The sequence below is a fragment of the Hemitrygon akajei genome, chromosome 15, assembly GCF_048418815.1.
Source record: "Hemitrygon akajei chromosome 15, sHemAka1.3, whole genome shotgun sequence".
Classification (NCBI taxonomy): Eukaryota; Metazoa; Chordata; class Chondrichthyes; order Myliobatiformes; family Dasyatidae; genus Hemitrygon; species Hemitrygon akajei.
In genome coordinates this window covers 4,056,046-4,073,199 of record NC_133138.1, presented here as the reverse complement: position 1 = coordinate 4,073,199, position 17,154 = coordinate 4,056,046, and the positions used below count along the sequence as shown (strand labels likewise).

The 17,154-nt window shown below is 46.0% G+C and overlaps 1 protein-coding gene across 1 annotated transcript in view; it reads right to left on the bottom strand.

Moving 5' to 3' along the window:
* Window positions 1-17,154, bottom strand: part of tbc1d9b (TBC1 domain family member 9b) — a 105,383-nt gene that overhangs the window by 44,510 nt on the left and 43,719 nt on the right. The window contains exons 9-14 of the mRNA XM_073067072.1: window positions 15,245-15,395; window positions 12,904-13,118; window positions 11,937-12,054; window positions 6,277-6,562; window positions 4,846-4,975; window positions 1,174-1,272 (exon numbers count right to left, since the gene is read on the bottom strand). Of these exons, the coding sequence (XP_072923173.1) occupies window positions 1,174-1,272; window positions 4,846-4,975; window positions 6,277-6,562; window positions 11,937-12,054; window positions 12,904-13,118; window positions 15,245-15,395 (999 nt within the window). The remainder of the gene's footprint in view (window positions 1-1,173; window positions 1,273-4,845; window positions 4,976-6,276; window positions 6,563-11,936; window positions 12,055-12,903; window positions 13,119-15,244; window positions 15,396-17,154) is intronic.

Sequence of the window (17,154 nt, the reverse complement as noted above, 5' to 3'; positions counted from 1 at the left end):
TCGGCTGTTGATGATTCAGGCAGAAGATACAAATGCCTGAAAGCACATACCACCAGGCTGAAAGACCACCTCTACCCCACTGTTATAAAAGTTCCTTAGTACGATAAAATGGACTTTGACCTCACAATCTACCTTGTTATGATCTTGCCCCTGATTGTCTGCCTGCACTGCACTTTCTCTGTAACTGTGACACTTTATTCTGCATTCTGTTATTGTTTTACCTTGCTCTACCTCAATGTACTGTGTAATGATCTGATCTGTGCAAGACAAGCTTTCCACTGTATCTCAGTACGTGTGACAGTAATAACCAATTCCAATGCAGAATTTGTTATCTGAAATGTTAACTCTTGGTCCCAGACACTGCCTGAACTGCCAAGTGTTACCACAATTTTATAAAGGAACATAGATGATAAAAAGTGAGGGTTATGTAGGAGGGACCTCCAAAAGGACCACAACCTTGTCACGGTTTGAAGGTCTGTGTGCCTCAGTGAATTAGAGAGCTATGCTGGCTGGGGACAGGGCTTTGTGCTTTGGGTCTTGGTGGGGTCACCCATGCCACACAGGTCAAAGGGTAGAGGGCAGACTAAGAGTGGTACACTGGTCCTCCAGGTTCAAGGGGAGAGGTTTCATCTCAGGGTAACAACCCAGACTGGTCAAACAAAACTGCTGGAAACAACAATGAAGAACCCTTCTCCATTTGTGTGCTACGGTATTCCCGAGTTTCCACACAAGACTTGCATGGTTGACAGCAGTGAAATCTGAGAGGACGCATCTGGCACGATGAAGGAAGCCAAGACCGAGACACAAAGTGATTTTGGACAAGGACAGACAGAGATGGAGGACCTTTACTGCTGTCAGCAGGCATAACGGGCAGAAAGTAAGTAGGTAAGTATGTGTGAGAGAAGGGCTAGAATGATCTTAAAGCATGTTACAAGGACAGCACAACACTGTGGGCCGAAGGGCCTGTACTGTGCTGTAATGTTCTAAGTAAATAAAGTGCTTTCCCTGCTTCAATCAAGAGTGTACCTTCCCTGCACTGCCAGATTTCCGCCCTTCCCAACTCCAGAGTACAGGAGTCCATCTCTTCCGAACGTTGTCGTTCCTGTCCCATGCGCCACCCCCTTTCTTCTACGTCCATGGAGACTGCTAGCCATCCCCGTGCGTGTCCCTTACCACACTCCGCTTGGCCGAGTCCTCCAGGGTTTGAATCACCTTCAGTCTCTGCTTGAAACGCATCTGCTCAATCGCCTCTGCTCGGATCGAGCCGAACTTCTAAAGAGAGAAGAACGAAGCAGTCCTTAGGGAGGAGATCTCAGCCCACGGTTCCCACCCTTTCAGCTCCAACCTCAATGGCTCTCCAGACCAGCATTACACACCAATGTCCCTCAAACGTCAGAGAAGGACGGTGCTACTGAGGGGCAGCAAGTCAGAGCGTGGTGGGGGTGTGGAAGTTGCAACAAGACTAGAGTTAGTGCACTTTCTCCTTGCAGCTGCCAATCCTGCCACTACAGTGGCAAGGTATTCTACCAGCCTACTGGTGTGAGAGAGTGTGAGCGAGAAAGTGTGTGTGAAAGGATAAGTGAGTGAGTGAGTGGTGTGTGTGTGTGTGTGTGTGTGTGTGTGTGTGTGTGTGTGTGTGTGTGTGTGTGTGTGTGTGTGTGTGTGTGTGTGTGTGTGTGTGTGTGTGTGTGTGTGTGTGTGAGAGAGAGAGAGAGAGAAATGGATAGACAGACATTCAGACAGACTCGATGAGTGTTCGTGCATGTGTGACTGTGTGTGTAACTTGGGTCCCACAGGCTTGAATATGTTGAAGGTGGCGATAATCGTGTTTTACTTTGATACTGTCCTGTGCTTGGAGCCATATTTGTGTGCGTGAGTGGGGTGGATATCTGGGAGGACGGGATGCTGGGAAAGGGGTTTGTTTCGCACCATCTTTTATTCTTGTGTTGCTCTGTAGAACGCTCTGGACATGTTGCGTTGATGCTGGAATGTGTGGTGAAATTTGTGGGCTGCCCCCAGCACATCCTTAGGTTGTTGATTAAAGGAAACGATGCATTTCACTGTATGTTTCAATATACATGTGCTAAATAAATCTGAATTTGAAATAGTTTATTTTTGAGCAGCACAGCAGTGTAGAGGTTAATGTAACACTATTGCAGCATCAGCAAGCTGGCTGTAATCCCCATCACTGTCTGCCCATTCTCCCCATGACTGTGTGTATTTTCTCCAGGTGCTCCAGCTTCCTCCCAAATTCCAAAGATGCTGGTTACTGCTGGATTCTAGGAGGGGAATTTCTATTGTGTCTATGAGATGACTTTTTAGAAAAGCTCGTGGTTGAGCCCACTAGGGGATCAGCTATTCTGGATTGGGTGTTGTGCAATGAACCAGAATTGATTAGAGAGCTTAAGGTAAAAGAACCTTTAGGGAAAGTGATTATAATATGATTGAACTCACCCTGAAATCTGAGAAGGAGAAGCTGAAGTCAGATGTATCAGTATTACAGAGGAGTAAAGGAAATTATAGGGGAATGAGAGAGGAGTTGGCCAGAATTGATTGGAAAAGAACACTGGCAGGGATGACAGCAGAACAGCAATGGCTGGAATTTCTAGAAGCAATTCAGAAGGATAAATACATCCCAAAGAGGAAGGAATGTTCTAAAGGAAAGATGATGGCACAACTGTGGCTAACAAGAGAAGTCAAAACCAACATAAAAGTCAAAGGGAGGGCATATAACAGAGCAAAAATTAGCGGATGGTTAGAGGATTGGGAAGCTTTTAAAAATTAAACTAAAAAGGTCATTAAAAAGGTAAAGAAAGCTAGGCAATGATGTTAAAGAGGATGACAGATACATAAAGTGTAAAAGAGAGGTGAGAGTGGATATCGGACTGCTGGAAGACGATGCTGGGAGGTCGTAATGGGAGACAATGAAATGCGGGACAAATTGAAGTATTTTGCATCAGTCTTCATGGTGGAAGACACGAGCAGTATGGTGGGAGTGTCAGAGGGCATGAAGTGTGTGAAGTTACCAACACTAGAGAGAAGGTTCTTGGGAAACTGAAAGGTCTGAAGGTAGATAAGTCACCTGGACCAGATGGTGTACATCCCAGAGTACTGAAAGAGGGGGCTGAAGGGATTGTGGAGGCATTAGCAATGATCTTTCAAGAAACACTAAATTCTGGGATGATTCTGTAAGACTGAAAGATTGCAAATGTCACTCCACTCTTCAAAAAGGGAGAGAGGCAGAAGAAAGGAAACTGTAGGCCAGTTAGTCTGACATCAGTGGTTAAGAAGATGTTGGAGTTGATTATTAAGGATGAGGTTTCAGGGTACTTGGAGGCACATGATAAAATAGGCCGTAGTCGGCATGGTTTCCTCAAGGGAATATCTTGCATGACATATCTGTTGGAATTCTTTGAAGAAACAATTAGCATGACAGACAATGGAAACCGGTTGATGTTGTGTACTTGGATTTTCAGAAGGCCTCTGACAAGGTGCCACACATGAGGCTGTTTAACAAGCTACAAGCCCATGGTGTTACAGGAAACATTCTAGCAGATAAAGCAGTGGCTGATTGGCAGGATGCAAAGAGTGGGAATAAAGGGAGCCTTTTCTGGCTGGCTGCCGGTGACCAGTGGTGTTCCACAAGGGTCTTTGTTGGGATTGATTCTATTTATGTTTTATGTCAATGATTTGGTGATAGAATTGATGGCTTTATTGCAAAGTTTGCCGATGATATGAAGATCGGTGGAGAGGCAGGTAGCTTTGAGGAAGTAGAGAGGCCACAGAAGGACTTTGACAAATTAGCAGAATGGGCACAGAAATGGCAGCTGGAGTACAGTGTCGGGAAGTGTACGGTCACGCACTTTGACAGCAGAAATGAAAGGGTTGACTATCTTCTAAGTTACAAAAATCTAAGGTGCAAACGGACTTGGGAGTCCTTGTGCAGGATTCTCTAAAGGTGAATTTGCAGGTTGAGTCGGTGGTGAGGAAGGTAAACGTGATGTCAGCATTCATTTCCCGAGGACTAGAATACAAAAGCAAGAATGTTCAGCGGAGGCTTTATACAGCATTGGTCAGACCGCACTTGGGAGTACTGTGAGCAGTTTTGGGGCCCTTACCTAAGAAAAGACATGCTGGCATTGGAGAGGATCCAGAGGAGATTCACTGGAATTATTCCAGGAATGAAGGGTTAACGTATAAGGAGCGTTTGGCAGCTTTGGGGCTGTACTTGTTGGAGTTTAGAAGAATGAGAGGGGATCTCATACTGAAAGGCCTGGATAGAGTTGGTGTGGAGAGGATGTTTCCTATCGAGTGAGTCTAGGACCAACCAGAGGGCACAGCCTCAGAACAGAGGGATGTCCATTTAGAATGGAGATGAGGAGGAGTTCTTTCTCTGGTAGAAGGTAGTGAATCTGAGAAATTCATTGTCACAGGCGACTGTGGAGGCCAAGACACTGGGTATATTTCAGTGGAGGTTGATAGATTCTTGATTACTAAAAGTGTCAAAGGTTACAGGGAGAAGACAGGAGAATGAGGTTAAAAGGGATAATAAATCAGCCATGCTAGAATGGTGCAGCAGGTTCAATGGGCCAAATGGACTACATCTACTCCTATGACCTATGGTCTTAGGGTCTAAAAATAAATAAGATGATTGTGTAGTGTTTTGCTGGTGAATAGACTTGTAAATAGAACAAAAAGTAGGGGTAGCCTCCTTCTCTATAGGCACACAGACAGAACAATTGCCACACTTCTGCAGAACCCCTGTCTGTAAGCAGAAGAGCGCTGGGTTGGGTTGGGTTGAGTTGGGGAAGGGCAAGAGAGGTGCTGATGCCCGCCCATGCTTACCTCGTATGATGCCTTAATCAGTTCAAAGATGTCAACCTGTGATGGCAGGTCATCGCCACCGGTGAGTATCGCGTGCAGGTGTGGGATAGGAGGGGAAGCAGACTGCGCGTTGCAGACATTGTCCAAGTATCTGAGGAAAAGGCAGAGTCAGTTTATTCCGCATAGCCGCCAGAGCAAACACTCGGGGAAATGATAATCGAACAATCACATTAACTTAAGTTCACACTGAGGAAAGTTCACATCGGGCAGAAGATGCAAATACCTGAAAGCACGTCCCACCAGGCTCAATGACAGCTCCTAACCCACTAATGACCAGTCCCGGAGAATAAGAGAGACCTCATTATCCACTGCCTTATGACCCCTCACCTTATTGTCGGCCTGCATTGCACTTTCCTCTGGGAGCTCCGGTTTCCTCCCACATTCTAAAGTGAGCTGTGGGCATGCTACGTTGGCACGCTACGTTGGCACGCTACGCTACGTTGGCGCCGGAAACATGGCGACACTTGCGGGCTGCCCAGCACAATCTTTGCTGATTTGATACGACTTCACACAAACCCCATTTCACTGTTACTTTTGACGTGCATGTGACTATTGACACAAACCTCTCTCCTCTGTAGCTGTTACACTTTATCCTACATTCTGTTATTGTTGGACCATAAGACATAGGAGAAGAATTAGGCCATTCGGTCCATCGAGTCTGCTCTACCATTCCATCGTGGCTGATTTATTATCTCTCAACCCCGTTCTCCTACCTTCTCCCCGTAACCTTTGAAGCCCTTAGTAATCAAGAACCCATCAACCTCTGCTTGAAGTATACCCAATGACTTGGCCGTTTGATCTATACTGGGCCCAACATATTGATGCAGTTATGAAGAAGACACACTAAAGGCTTAAATTCATTAGGAGTCTGGGGAGATTTGGTGAGTCACCGAAATGTATGCAGAGCATTCTATCTATTTGCATCACTGGGCAGGATTTAAAAAGCCACAGACGACTGTAAACTCAGCCAGCTCCATCCTTGGGCACTCACCTCCCCACCATCAAAGACACCTTCAAAAGGAGATGTTTCAAAAAGGCAGCAATCATTAACTACACCCACCATCCAGGACATGGCTTCCTCTTCTTACAACCATCAGGGAGGAGGCACAGAAGCCCGAGGAAGCACACACAACGTTTCAGGAACAGCCTCTTCCCCTCCATCGTCAGATTCCTGAATGGTCCATGAAGCCATTCACACTACCCCACTGTTTCTGCACTAATTATTTAATGTTTTTATATATATATATATCTATTTCTTAATGCAATTTATAGTACATTTTACACTGTACTGCTGCCATAAAACAAAAGATTTCACGACATCAATGAAATAAACTGGAGTCTGAATTCTCCTAACCCCAGCGAGTACAGGTCCTGAATGAGACTGCCAATCACCTGCCAAGTATGGTCATGGCTTCCCCCTCGTCCGAGCAGTTCAACAGCCTCTCCATGTTGGCCTCCAGCACCGCCAGGGACACCTGGAAAATGACCTTGATGCCGTCATAGAAGAAGCAGTCGACGACGACGACGGCGCTCTCGAAGGGCATGACGCTGAGGAAGAGGGTGAGGAACCAGGAGAGAGAGATGGTGCTGATGACGCCCAGTTCCTGCATCCAATCGTACAGGTGGGGGAGATGATCCCGCGTGAGGTCCTCAAACACGCCCTGATCCACCAGAGCACCTGAAACAGCAGTCACAGAAAGGCATACAACCAACGGCTGAAATCACAAGGTCGTTAGCATGTCAGGCTTAGGAGAGAGTGGAGAAGAGGTTTACCAGGATGTTACCTGGATTAGAGGACATGTGATATAACGAGAGCTTGGACAGGCTTGGTTGTCTCTGGAGGCTGAGGAGAGAGCTGACAGAGGTTTATAAGATCATGAGGGGCATAGGTAAAGTAGACAGACAGTATTTTTTCCCCCTTGGGTTGAAATGTCTAATACCAGAGGGCATGCATTTAAGGAGGGGGGAGGTAATTTCAAAGGGGATGTGAGGGGAAAGCCTTTTTTTTTTTTTACACAGAGTGTGGTGGATGTCTGGAATGGCGTTAGAGGCAGACACATCAGAGACTTTTAAGAGATGTATAGCTAGGCACATGAATGGGAGGAAAATGGAAGGGTATGGACTTGTGTAGGCATAAGGGATTGGGTTTAGTTAGGCATTTGATTGCTAATTTAATTCGTTTGGGACAACATCAAGGGCCGAAAGGACAGTTCACATTCTACGTTAGTGATTACACATTAAGACCAGCAGGCTCAGGGCAGCCTCTGCCCCACTGTTACAAAACTCTTGAGTGGACATCCGGTATGAAAAGGAGCTTCTGGTCTCTCAACGTACACTGTCATGGCTCCTACACTTTTGATGTTATTGATGCTCTGTGCCTGTGAGGCTGCAAGTCAGCTTTTTATTGCACCTGTGCACATAAAGTCATAGAATACAGCCCATCTAGACTGTGCCAAACCATTTAAATTGCCTACTCCCATCGACCTGCACCAGGACCCTAGCCCTCCATACCCCTACCATCCATGTACCTAACCAGACTTCTCTTGAACGTTGAAATCGAGCTCGCCTGCACCACTTGGCGCTGGCAAGCTCTTCCACGCGCCCATGACCCTTTGAGTGAAGACTTTTCACCTTTCACCCTTAACCCCATGACCTCTAGTCGTAGTTCCACCCAACCTCAGTGGAAAAAACCTATTTGCATTTACCATAACTATATCTCTCATAATTTTGTATACCTCTATCAAATCTCCTCTCAATCTTCTACATTGCAGGGAATAAAGTCCTAACCTATTCAACCTTTCCCTATAACTCAGGTGTCCCAGACCTGGCAACATCCTTGTAAATTTTCTCTGTACTCTTTCAACCTTATTTACATCTTTCCTGTCGGTAGGTGACCAAAACTGCACACAATACTCCAAATCAGGCCTCACTAATGTCTTATACAATTTCAGAATAACTTGTACATGGCCTTGTGCAGATGACAATGAACCCGACTTTGACCACCTTTGCACTTTCTCTATGACTGTGGCACTACATCCGTCTATCCATTTCCTTGTACTGCCTCGATGTATATGTATGGAATGATCCGTGTGGATATTTTCTGTAATTCGGTACCTGTGACAGTAATAATCCGGTTCACTGGAACCTCAATTGCAAAATGTCACAGCAAACCTCTCCCTTCAGTTTCCATGGATACAACTGAGATCATTTAATCAATCAATACACTGGACTGGAATTGCAAGAATCTCTCTTTGCAGCCATTTTCTGTTTCCAGATCGTACTTTCACAGCTTGATAGATGCAATATACTTAAAACATAGAACACAACTGCACGACACAGACCCTTCAGCCCACAATGTTGTGCTGACCCTTTAATCTGCTGTAAGATCAACCTAACCCTTCCCTCCCACATAACCCTCCATTCTTCTATCATCCATGTGCCTATCTAAGCCTCGTCAATGTCCCTAATATACCTGCCTCTACCACTACCCCTGGTGTTTCACACACCCACCACTCTGTGTAAATAAAACCCTAACCACTACAGTTTAGCAGCACTATGATCATTTTGATCTAAAATGGGTGTTTCTAAATCTGCTCTTTCTTGTAAAAATAGTGTTTAATTGTGTGTATATGGAGAGCATTGTCACAGGCAAGCAGCATCCAGCGACAATGAACCCCAACACCCAGGACATGCTCTCCACTCACTGCTGCCAATAGGAAGAGGGTACAGGAGCCTCACCACCAGGTTCAGAATCAGTTATTCCCCTCGATCATCGGACTACTGAACCAGTGCAGATAATTTCACTCAACTTCACTTGTCCCATCATTGAAATGTTCCCACAACCTATGGACTCACTTTCAAGGACTCTTCATATCATGTTCTCAATATTTATAGCTTATTTAGTATTATTATTATTTTCTTTTTGCAATTGCACAGCTTGTCTTTTGCACATTGGTTGTTTATCTGTCTTGCTTGTGTGCACTGATCCTACTGTGTTCTTTGTATTTACAGTGGCTGGGTAGTGTATGGTGAGATAAGTGTTCTTTGATAATTCATTTCCTCCGAACTTTTCACTTATGATTAATGAGTGATTGCTGTTTATCTGATGCTCTGTATCCGTGATGTTGCTGCACGCAAGTTTTTAATTGCAAATGACAATAAACTCCACTTTGACTACTCAGAATATCGTGGTAAATCTCTAAGAGATTACAAAAAAACAGGAGGGCAGAAATGTAAGGTGAGAGGAAGGTGGTTTAAAGAGGATCTGAGGGGTGAGTCTTTCACACACACAGTGGATGAAATGTGAAACTCACTGCCAGAGCAGGTGGTGGAATCAGAAACGGTTATTAGGTTTACAAGGAATTTAGACAAACATTGAAGTAGGCGAGGTGTAGAAGGATATGGCCCAAATGCAGGCAAATAGCATTGGCACAGATGGACAAAACAGGAGCTAGCATTGAAATGATGGACCAAATGGCCTGATTCTGTGCTGTCCCACTCTGTGAGTTCGTATCCACCTCTAATAGGGCCCAATGAGGGGAGGCAGGCAGCAAGTCAAACTTGGTATGTCACCAAAGACTCACAGGTGTACCATGGAGAGCATTCTAACTGCTTGCATCACCATCTGATATGGAGGGGCCACTGCACAGGATCGGAAAAAACTGCAAAAAGCTGTAAACGCAGCCAGCTCCACCATGGGGACTCGTCTCCCCAGCATCGAGGTCACCTTTAAAAGACAATGGCTAAAAAGGTGGCATCCATCATTAAAAACCCTGACCCACCCTCTTCTCATTACTACCATCGTGGAGGAGCTCAACATTTTAGGAACACTTCCCCTCCACCATCAGATTTCTGAATAGTCCATAAACCCATGAACACCAGTGCTGATGAAGGGTCTCGGCCTGAAAAGGCGACTGTTTATTCCTCTCCATAGATGCTGCCTGAGCCGCTGAGTTCCTTCAGCATCTTGTGTGTTGCTCAATATTTCCAGTATCTGCAAAATCTCGAGTATAAAAACCCATTAACAGTAAATACTTTCCTCTCTTTTTGCCCTTTTTAAAATATATTTTAATAATAATTTATAGTACTGTAAATTCCGGTGTATAAGCCGAGAATTTGGCCCTAAATTTTGGTCCTAAAATTAGGGGGTCGGCTTATACAGAGGGTGCCAACTTTGGAAAACGAATACACAGAAGACAGGTCGTATTTATTGGCTGTTTTTTGAGTCAAATACAAAAGAAAATATAAACACTTATGAAATCTACACAAAAGATCTACAAAACACATTGTTTCTCTATCTACTTGTACACGCTGTTGTCGTCAAACGTTCAGAGTTTGTTTAAACTCACATCTAGTGGTTGGAGCACGGCCATCAAACCACCGGTGTTGACTGCAAAGTCCGTAGTTTCAGCTTTCAGTGCTGCTTTTGTCTCACCTGACAGTGCGCTTTGAACATGTCCCAGACAAGTAGCGACTTTCCCTTCCTGAAACCTTTGGGATGTCGACGCCACACCTCTTTAACCCACTTCAAGCAACCCACTTCGTCCATCCAGCAGCGTTCTTGAACGTAAACAACACCCCGTGGGAATTTTTCTTTCTGTGGGAATGTTTCCCTTTTAAAAATCACCATCGGTGCTAGTTTGGTCCCATCAGCCATACACGTTAACACGACAGTAAAATGTTGCTTCTCGTGTCTAGTTGTTTTGACAAGGATTGCTTTCTCCCCCTTCTGATTGACAGTGCAGTTGCCAGCAAAATCAAAGAACATTGGTGTCTCATCCAGTGAGAGCGGGTAGGAATGTGCCTTTCATTGCTTGATTACAAACGATTGGAAGGCCATAACCTTATTCTCAAGGTCGCTCAGCAACTTCTGAGCAATCTTTGCATTTTTTTGTCTCAGCACAAGATCACGTCTATTCATAAATCGGGTGCACCAACTTCACGTAGCTTTGAAATTTTCACTGACCTCACGGTGTTTTCCGGCCCATTTCAACGCTTGAACTCGAATCATTTCTCTGGTAACAATGTATCCGGACGATCGCTGGTGATTCACCCACTCTAAAACTTTTTCTTCCAGTTCTGGCCACTGGCATGTTTTCCTGCAGTTTGCACCTTTCGTCTTTGGCATTTCCCTCAGCGTGTCCTCTGCCTTTCTCCACTCTCTCACTTGTTTCTCGTTTTACACTAAACTTCTTAGCAGCTGCAGAATTATTCATTCATTTAGCAAAATCAACAACCTTAAGCTTGAAGCCAGCATCATATCGTATTCGTTTTAATCTTTTGTACCTGGTGGCCGCAAACTCGATATTGAGTAGACGTACTGATCCCACCACCCTGTGTTATGTTTTAACGAGATTGCAATGGGCGCTAAATGGTTTCACGGGGTTATATTTCAGAGGATTCTTTACCATTTGGAACTCAATCCAAAACTTCCCTCCCTGATTTATTTATTAAGAATTCGCTTTATAACGCTCTACAATGTGTAGGCCTGTTTTCTTAGCAGGTACCAGTTCACAAAATTTCCCGGTTCCGGATCTGGCACAGCTGAGTACCGGCATGTGAGATCTTGTGATCTTTTCTGGTTAAATCAAAAACCTCTACAAAAGGGGTCGGCTTATACAAAGGTAACATGAAAAAGTCACTTTTTTAACCTTGAAAATGAGGGGTCGGCTTATACACTGGAATTTACGGTAATTTTTATGGATTGCACTGTACAACAACTGATCAGCCCCTCCACACCCACACTTCATCATTTCCTGCCAGCCACCCCTAAGCCCAGTGTCACTTTGTGGACATAAAATCAATATTGTGCCTGCTTATCTTTATTTATATTTATACTTATGCATTTATATTTATTGTGGCTTTTTTTGTGCTGCGTTGGATATACAGTAGCAATTATTTTGTTCTCCTTCATGGAAATGACATGAAACTATCTTTAATCTTCAATCTTGTACTACAGTCACAAAACAACAAATTTCATGGCATGTCAGTGACTCTATGGTCAGCTCGAACCAGGAACTGCTGAGGGGAAGTAGGCAGCTAGTCAAACTCACCGACCACCCTGGTGTTGTAGTAATCCGGAAGCATTCGCTCGCAAAGCGCGACCAAGAGCCAGAACGCTTCTTCTTCATTGCAGTACAGGAGGAGAACCGACGTGACGATGTTCATGGCCTGTGCGCAGGAAGTCAAGAGATCTGAGCCAGGTCAGAGAAAGCTGCACCCAGGAGCAATACCCCAACAGTGCACGCAGGTCCCACAGAGAGGTAAAAACTAAACAACATCATTAAAACCATACAACATAGGAGCCGAATTAGGCCATTCAGTCCATCTGGTTTACTCCACCATTCTGTCACCTTCCCTCTCAACCTCACTCCTGCCTTCTCCCTGTAACCTCGGATGCCCTGACTAATCAAGAACCTATCAACCTCTGCTTTAAGTAGACATCCCCTCCGCAGCCGTCCATTACAATGAATTCCACAGATTCACCACAATCTGGCTAAAGAAATTCCTCATCTCTGTTCTAAATGGATGCCCCTCTACACTGAGGCTGAATAATCTGCTCTTAGACTCTCCATGTCCACTCTATCAAGGCCTTTCAATATCCGGTTTCGCTGAAAACTGCCTTCTTGAACTGAAGGGCGGGAGGATGAGAGTGGGGTGAGAAGGGGGGAGGGGGGGGGCAGAAGGGGCAGCTGGGGAGGGGGAAGGGGAGAAGGGGCAGCTGGGGGAGGGGGAAGGTGGAGAAGGGGGAGCTGGGGAGGGGAGAAGGGGGAGCTGGGAAGGGGAAGGGGAGCTGGGGAGGGGGGAGGGGGGAAGCTGGGGAGGGGGGAAGGTGGAGAAGGGGGAGCTGGGAAGGGGAGGGGTAAGGAGAGAGTGGGAGGTGGGGGAGGGAGGCTCAGAGGGAGAGGTTAGGGAGGGAGTGGGGGTGGTAAGGTGAGTAGGGGAGAGGGGATGGGGAAGGGGTTTTTAATGGAGAGACGAGGGTGTGTTGGTGTGGTTGGAGAGAGTAGAAGGTCTCACCTGGCAGTAGCCGATGTTGGGGTTACGGAAGGCGTAGGCTGTCAGGACCCTGCGTAGGGCTGCGATGCCCAGCTCATTCTGAAAGGCCGGGTGTTCAGGCATTGAGCGGTGCAGGTCTCTCTCAATCTCCTCAGTAGCCAGGGTGTTCCTGCCCATGGACTCAGTCACCAGCCTGGTGTAATACCCAGGATGTGTTAGCATCTCGTTCAGGGCCCCTACGAGAGACCAACAAACACTGGCTGTAATCTGCTAACGTGGATTTTTAGTGTCTCATGCAGAGGAACGGCATGGTAGTGCAACCCTTTCCAAAGCCAGCGAGCCGTTCCCATTCCCATTCCCATGCCTGTCTGTACGTTCTCCCTATGACTGTGTGGGTTTCCTCCAGCAGTCCGGATTCAGGTTAGTAAGTTGTGGGCATGCTGTGTTGGCACCCCAAGTGTGGTGTTTCAGTCACTGACATTAAAAGATGTGTTTCACTACTTTGATGTACATATGACAAATGAAGCCAATGTTGAAGATGTTTGGATAGGCGCTGTGCATGGACAGGAAAGGGTCAGAGGGACATGGGCCAAATAGAACAGCTTATCACCACGTCCAGCATGGATGAATAGAACTGAAGGGTCTGTCTGCACGCTGTGTGACTCTGTGGAAGAAAGGCGATAGAAAGGAGGTGGGTGGCAGGCCACTACGATCAGACCAAATGGCAGAACATCTTTCAATGGTTCAGCAGTCTCTCACTGCTCTTCCCTGCCACTGCACCGGGTATCTAATTGTAAAGGGTGTTTCCCAGCCAAGCGTCACAGCAGAGCAAGTGAGACCATAAGACATATATGTCAAACTCAAGGCCCGCGGGCCAAATCCGGCCCGCGGTGGAATTATCTTTGGCCCGCGAGATAATATCTAATTACTATTAAAGCTGGCCCCAGTAATCGAAGCGCCTATGGCGTATGATATGGCTAATGCTGAGTTTATTCAGGTACCAGGTTTTCAGGGTTTTTAGTGTTTATTCGGCAGTCTTGCTCGGCAGTCTTCTTCATAAGAAACGGAATTTGTAAAGTGAAACACTTTGTCGTTATAGCAGAGACTGAGACACATGAGAGCAGGCTGAAAAAACGGAGGCCACGAAAGCTGCGTTCGCACGCGTCCAACTGATCCGGCCCGCATGAAGCTGCATTTTGCTCAATCCGGCCCGTGACCTAAAATGAGTTTGACACCCCTGCCATAAGACATCGGAGAGTGAGGCCAATTGGCCCAGCGTGTCTGCTCCACCATTCTACCATGGGTGATTTTTTTTTCTTTTCAACCCCATTAGGTTACACAATCATAAGGATGTCCAAATAGTGACAATGAACAAAGACCACAGGAGCAGAATTAGGCCATTCAGCCCATAAGTCTGCTCCGCCATTCTATCATGGCTGATTTATTATCTCTCTCAATCCCATTTTTCTGCCTCCTCCCCCCCCCCGGAACCTTTGACACCCTGACTAATCAAGAACCTATCAATCTCCACTTTAAACATACCCAGTGACTTGGCTTCCACCAGCCATCTGTAGCAATGAATTCCCCAGATTCACCACCCTCTGGCTAAAGAAATTCTTCCTCATCTCTGCTCGGAGACTGTGCCCACTATAGGAAGCATCTTCTCCACATCCAATCCGACTAGGCCTTTCAATATTCGATAGGTTTCAATGGAATCCCTGCTCATTCTTCTAAACTCCAGGAGATTCAGGCCCAGAGACATCAAACTCTCCTCACATGTTAACCTTTTCATTCCTGAGATAATGCTCATGAACTTTCTCTGGAGCCTCTCCAATGCCAGCTCATTGTTTCTTAGATAAGGGGCCCAAAACTGCTCACAATACTCCAAATGCAGTCTGACCAGTGCCTGTAAAGTCTCAACATTATGCCCTTGCTCCTCGTGGGTTAACTCTTTTGGTGCTTGTGACATGCAACGGACAAGGCTGGAGGAGGTCACCTGAATCTCTGCCCCACCTGGGAGAGCTGATATTCAGTAGGCTTCAGCGTCGTTCAAGCTTGTGTTGGATCTTGCTGTAACAGTGGAGGAAGTCACAGGCAAATAGCTTAGTGTAAGAGTGGGATGGGAACATCCTCCTCAGCCCTGTTCAAAAGGGACATCCCTGTACGCTGAGGCTGTTTCCCTCTTGTCCTGGACTCCCCCACTATACAAAACATTCTCCTACATCCACTCTACCCAGGCCTTTCAGTATCTGGTAGGAGGTCCACCTTCATTCTTCTGCACTCCACAGACTACATCAAACGACATGGCTCCCACCCCGAGTGCACCCTCTCAGTCGGTTCTCTGGTTTCAGCAGTGCAGTACCTGAGAACTGGAGCCAGAGTTCTCCCCTCAGGGACTCGGGCAGCCCTTTCAGCACCAGGTCCTGTGTCTTGCTCGTACGATACATGCACACCCCTCGGCCAAATTCGAAGAAGTGTATGTTCCAGGATTCCTCCTTCATCTTCTCCTTGGCCTGTGCAGGCAAACGGGGACATCAGTACAAACGACAAGGTGCACTGCCACATCTTCGCTGCATCAATCCAAGGAGGCTAACAGAATCATTTGGTATGGTTAGACATCCCCGTAATAGCTGTCTAACACCCTGGCCATTTTCTTTTCCCTCTTCCACCTTCTAGGAGCAGATACAGATAATGTCTACTACAAGGAATATATACAAGGAAATGTTGGACCAACTTGGGTTGTTTTATCTGGAGCGGCAGAGGGTGAAGAGATCTGATAGTCTTATCATTCAGATTGAATGGACAGCCAGAGACTTTTTCCCAGAGCTAACACCAAAGGGCATAATTTTAAGGTGTTTGGAGGAAAGCTTAAGGGATATCAGAGGTGGTTGTTGTGGTTTTTTATATGGAGAGTGGGGAGTGGGTGGAACTCGCTGCCAGCGTGGTGATAGAGGCAGATACATTAGAGACATGGGCCTTAGGTAGGCACATGGATGATAGAAACATGGAGGGTTTCGTAGGAGTGAAGGGTTAGATTGATATTGGAGTAGGTTAAAAGGCCTGTACTGTGCTGTAATGTTCTATGTCCTACAAGAGGTACACACAGATAGCATCTTTTTCCCAGTACTAAAATGTCTAACAACACCAGCAGATACAGGAGCAGAATTAGGACATTCGGCCCATCGACTCTGCTCCTCCATTCGATCTTGGCTGATCCATTTTCCCTCTCCAAAGGGACTACATTTAATGTCAGACGGGGTACGTTTGAAGATTTGCGGAATAAGCTTTTTTCACTCAGAGAGTGGTGGGTGCCTGGAATTCACTGCCTGAGGTGGGGGTGGAGGCAGATACACTGGAGACTGTTAAGAGACATTTAGATGAGCACATGATTGTGAGGAAAATGGAAGAATGAGGCCATTATTTAGAGCAGAAGAGATTAGTTTAGTCAGATATTTGATTAGTTCAGCACGACATTGTGGACTGAAGGGCATAAGAACAAAAGATGGAAGGTTAGAGCAGACTCGATGGGCCAAACTGCCATATTCTGTTTTTATGCCTTATGATCTAACTGGTCTGTAAACTGCTCCCATTTGGGAGAATCTGGGTGGGGCACTAAGAAGGGGGAGGTTGACAGGAATGAGAGCGGATCATAGAACACTACAGCACAGAAAACAGGCCATTCAGCCCTTCTAGTCTGTGCCGAAACTTTATTCTGCTAGTCCCATCGACCTGCACTCAGTCCATAACCCTCCAGACCTCTCCCATCCATGTATCTGTCCAATTTATTCTTTAAACTTGAGAGAGCCCACATTTACCACGTCAGATGGCAGCTCGTTCCACACTCCCACCACTCTCTGAGTGAAGAAGTTCCCCCTAATGTTCCCCCAAACCTTTCCCCTTTCACCCTAAAGCCATTGTCCTCTCGTATTTATCTCTCCTAATCTAAGTGGAAAGAGCCTACTCGCATTTACTCTGTCTATACCTCAATTTTGTAAACCTCTGTCAAATCCCCCCTCATTCTTCTACGCTCCAAGTAATAAAGTCCTAACCTGTTCAATCTTTCCCTGTAACTCAACTTCTGAAGACCCGGCAACATCCTAGTAAATCTTCTCTGCACTCTTTCAATCTTACTGATATCCTTCCTACAGGTAGGTGACCAGAACTGCACACGATACTCCAGATATGGCCTCACCAATGTCTTAGACAACCTCACCACAACATCCCAACTCCTATACTCAATACTTTGATTTATGAATGCCAGGATGCCAAAAG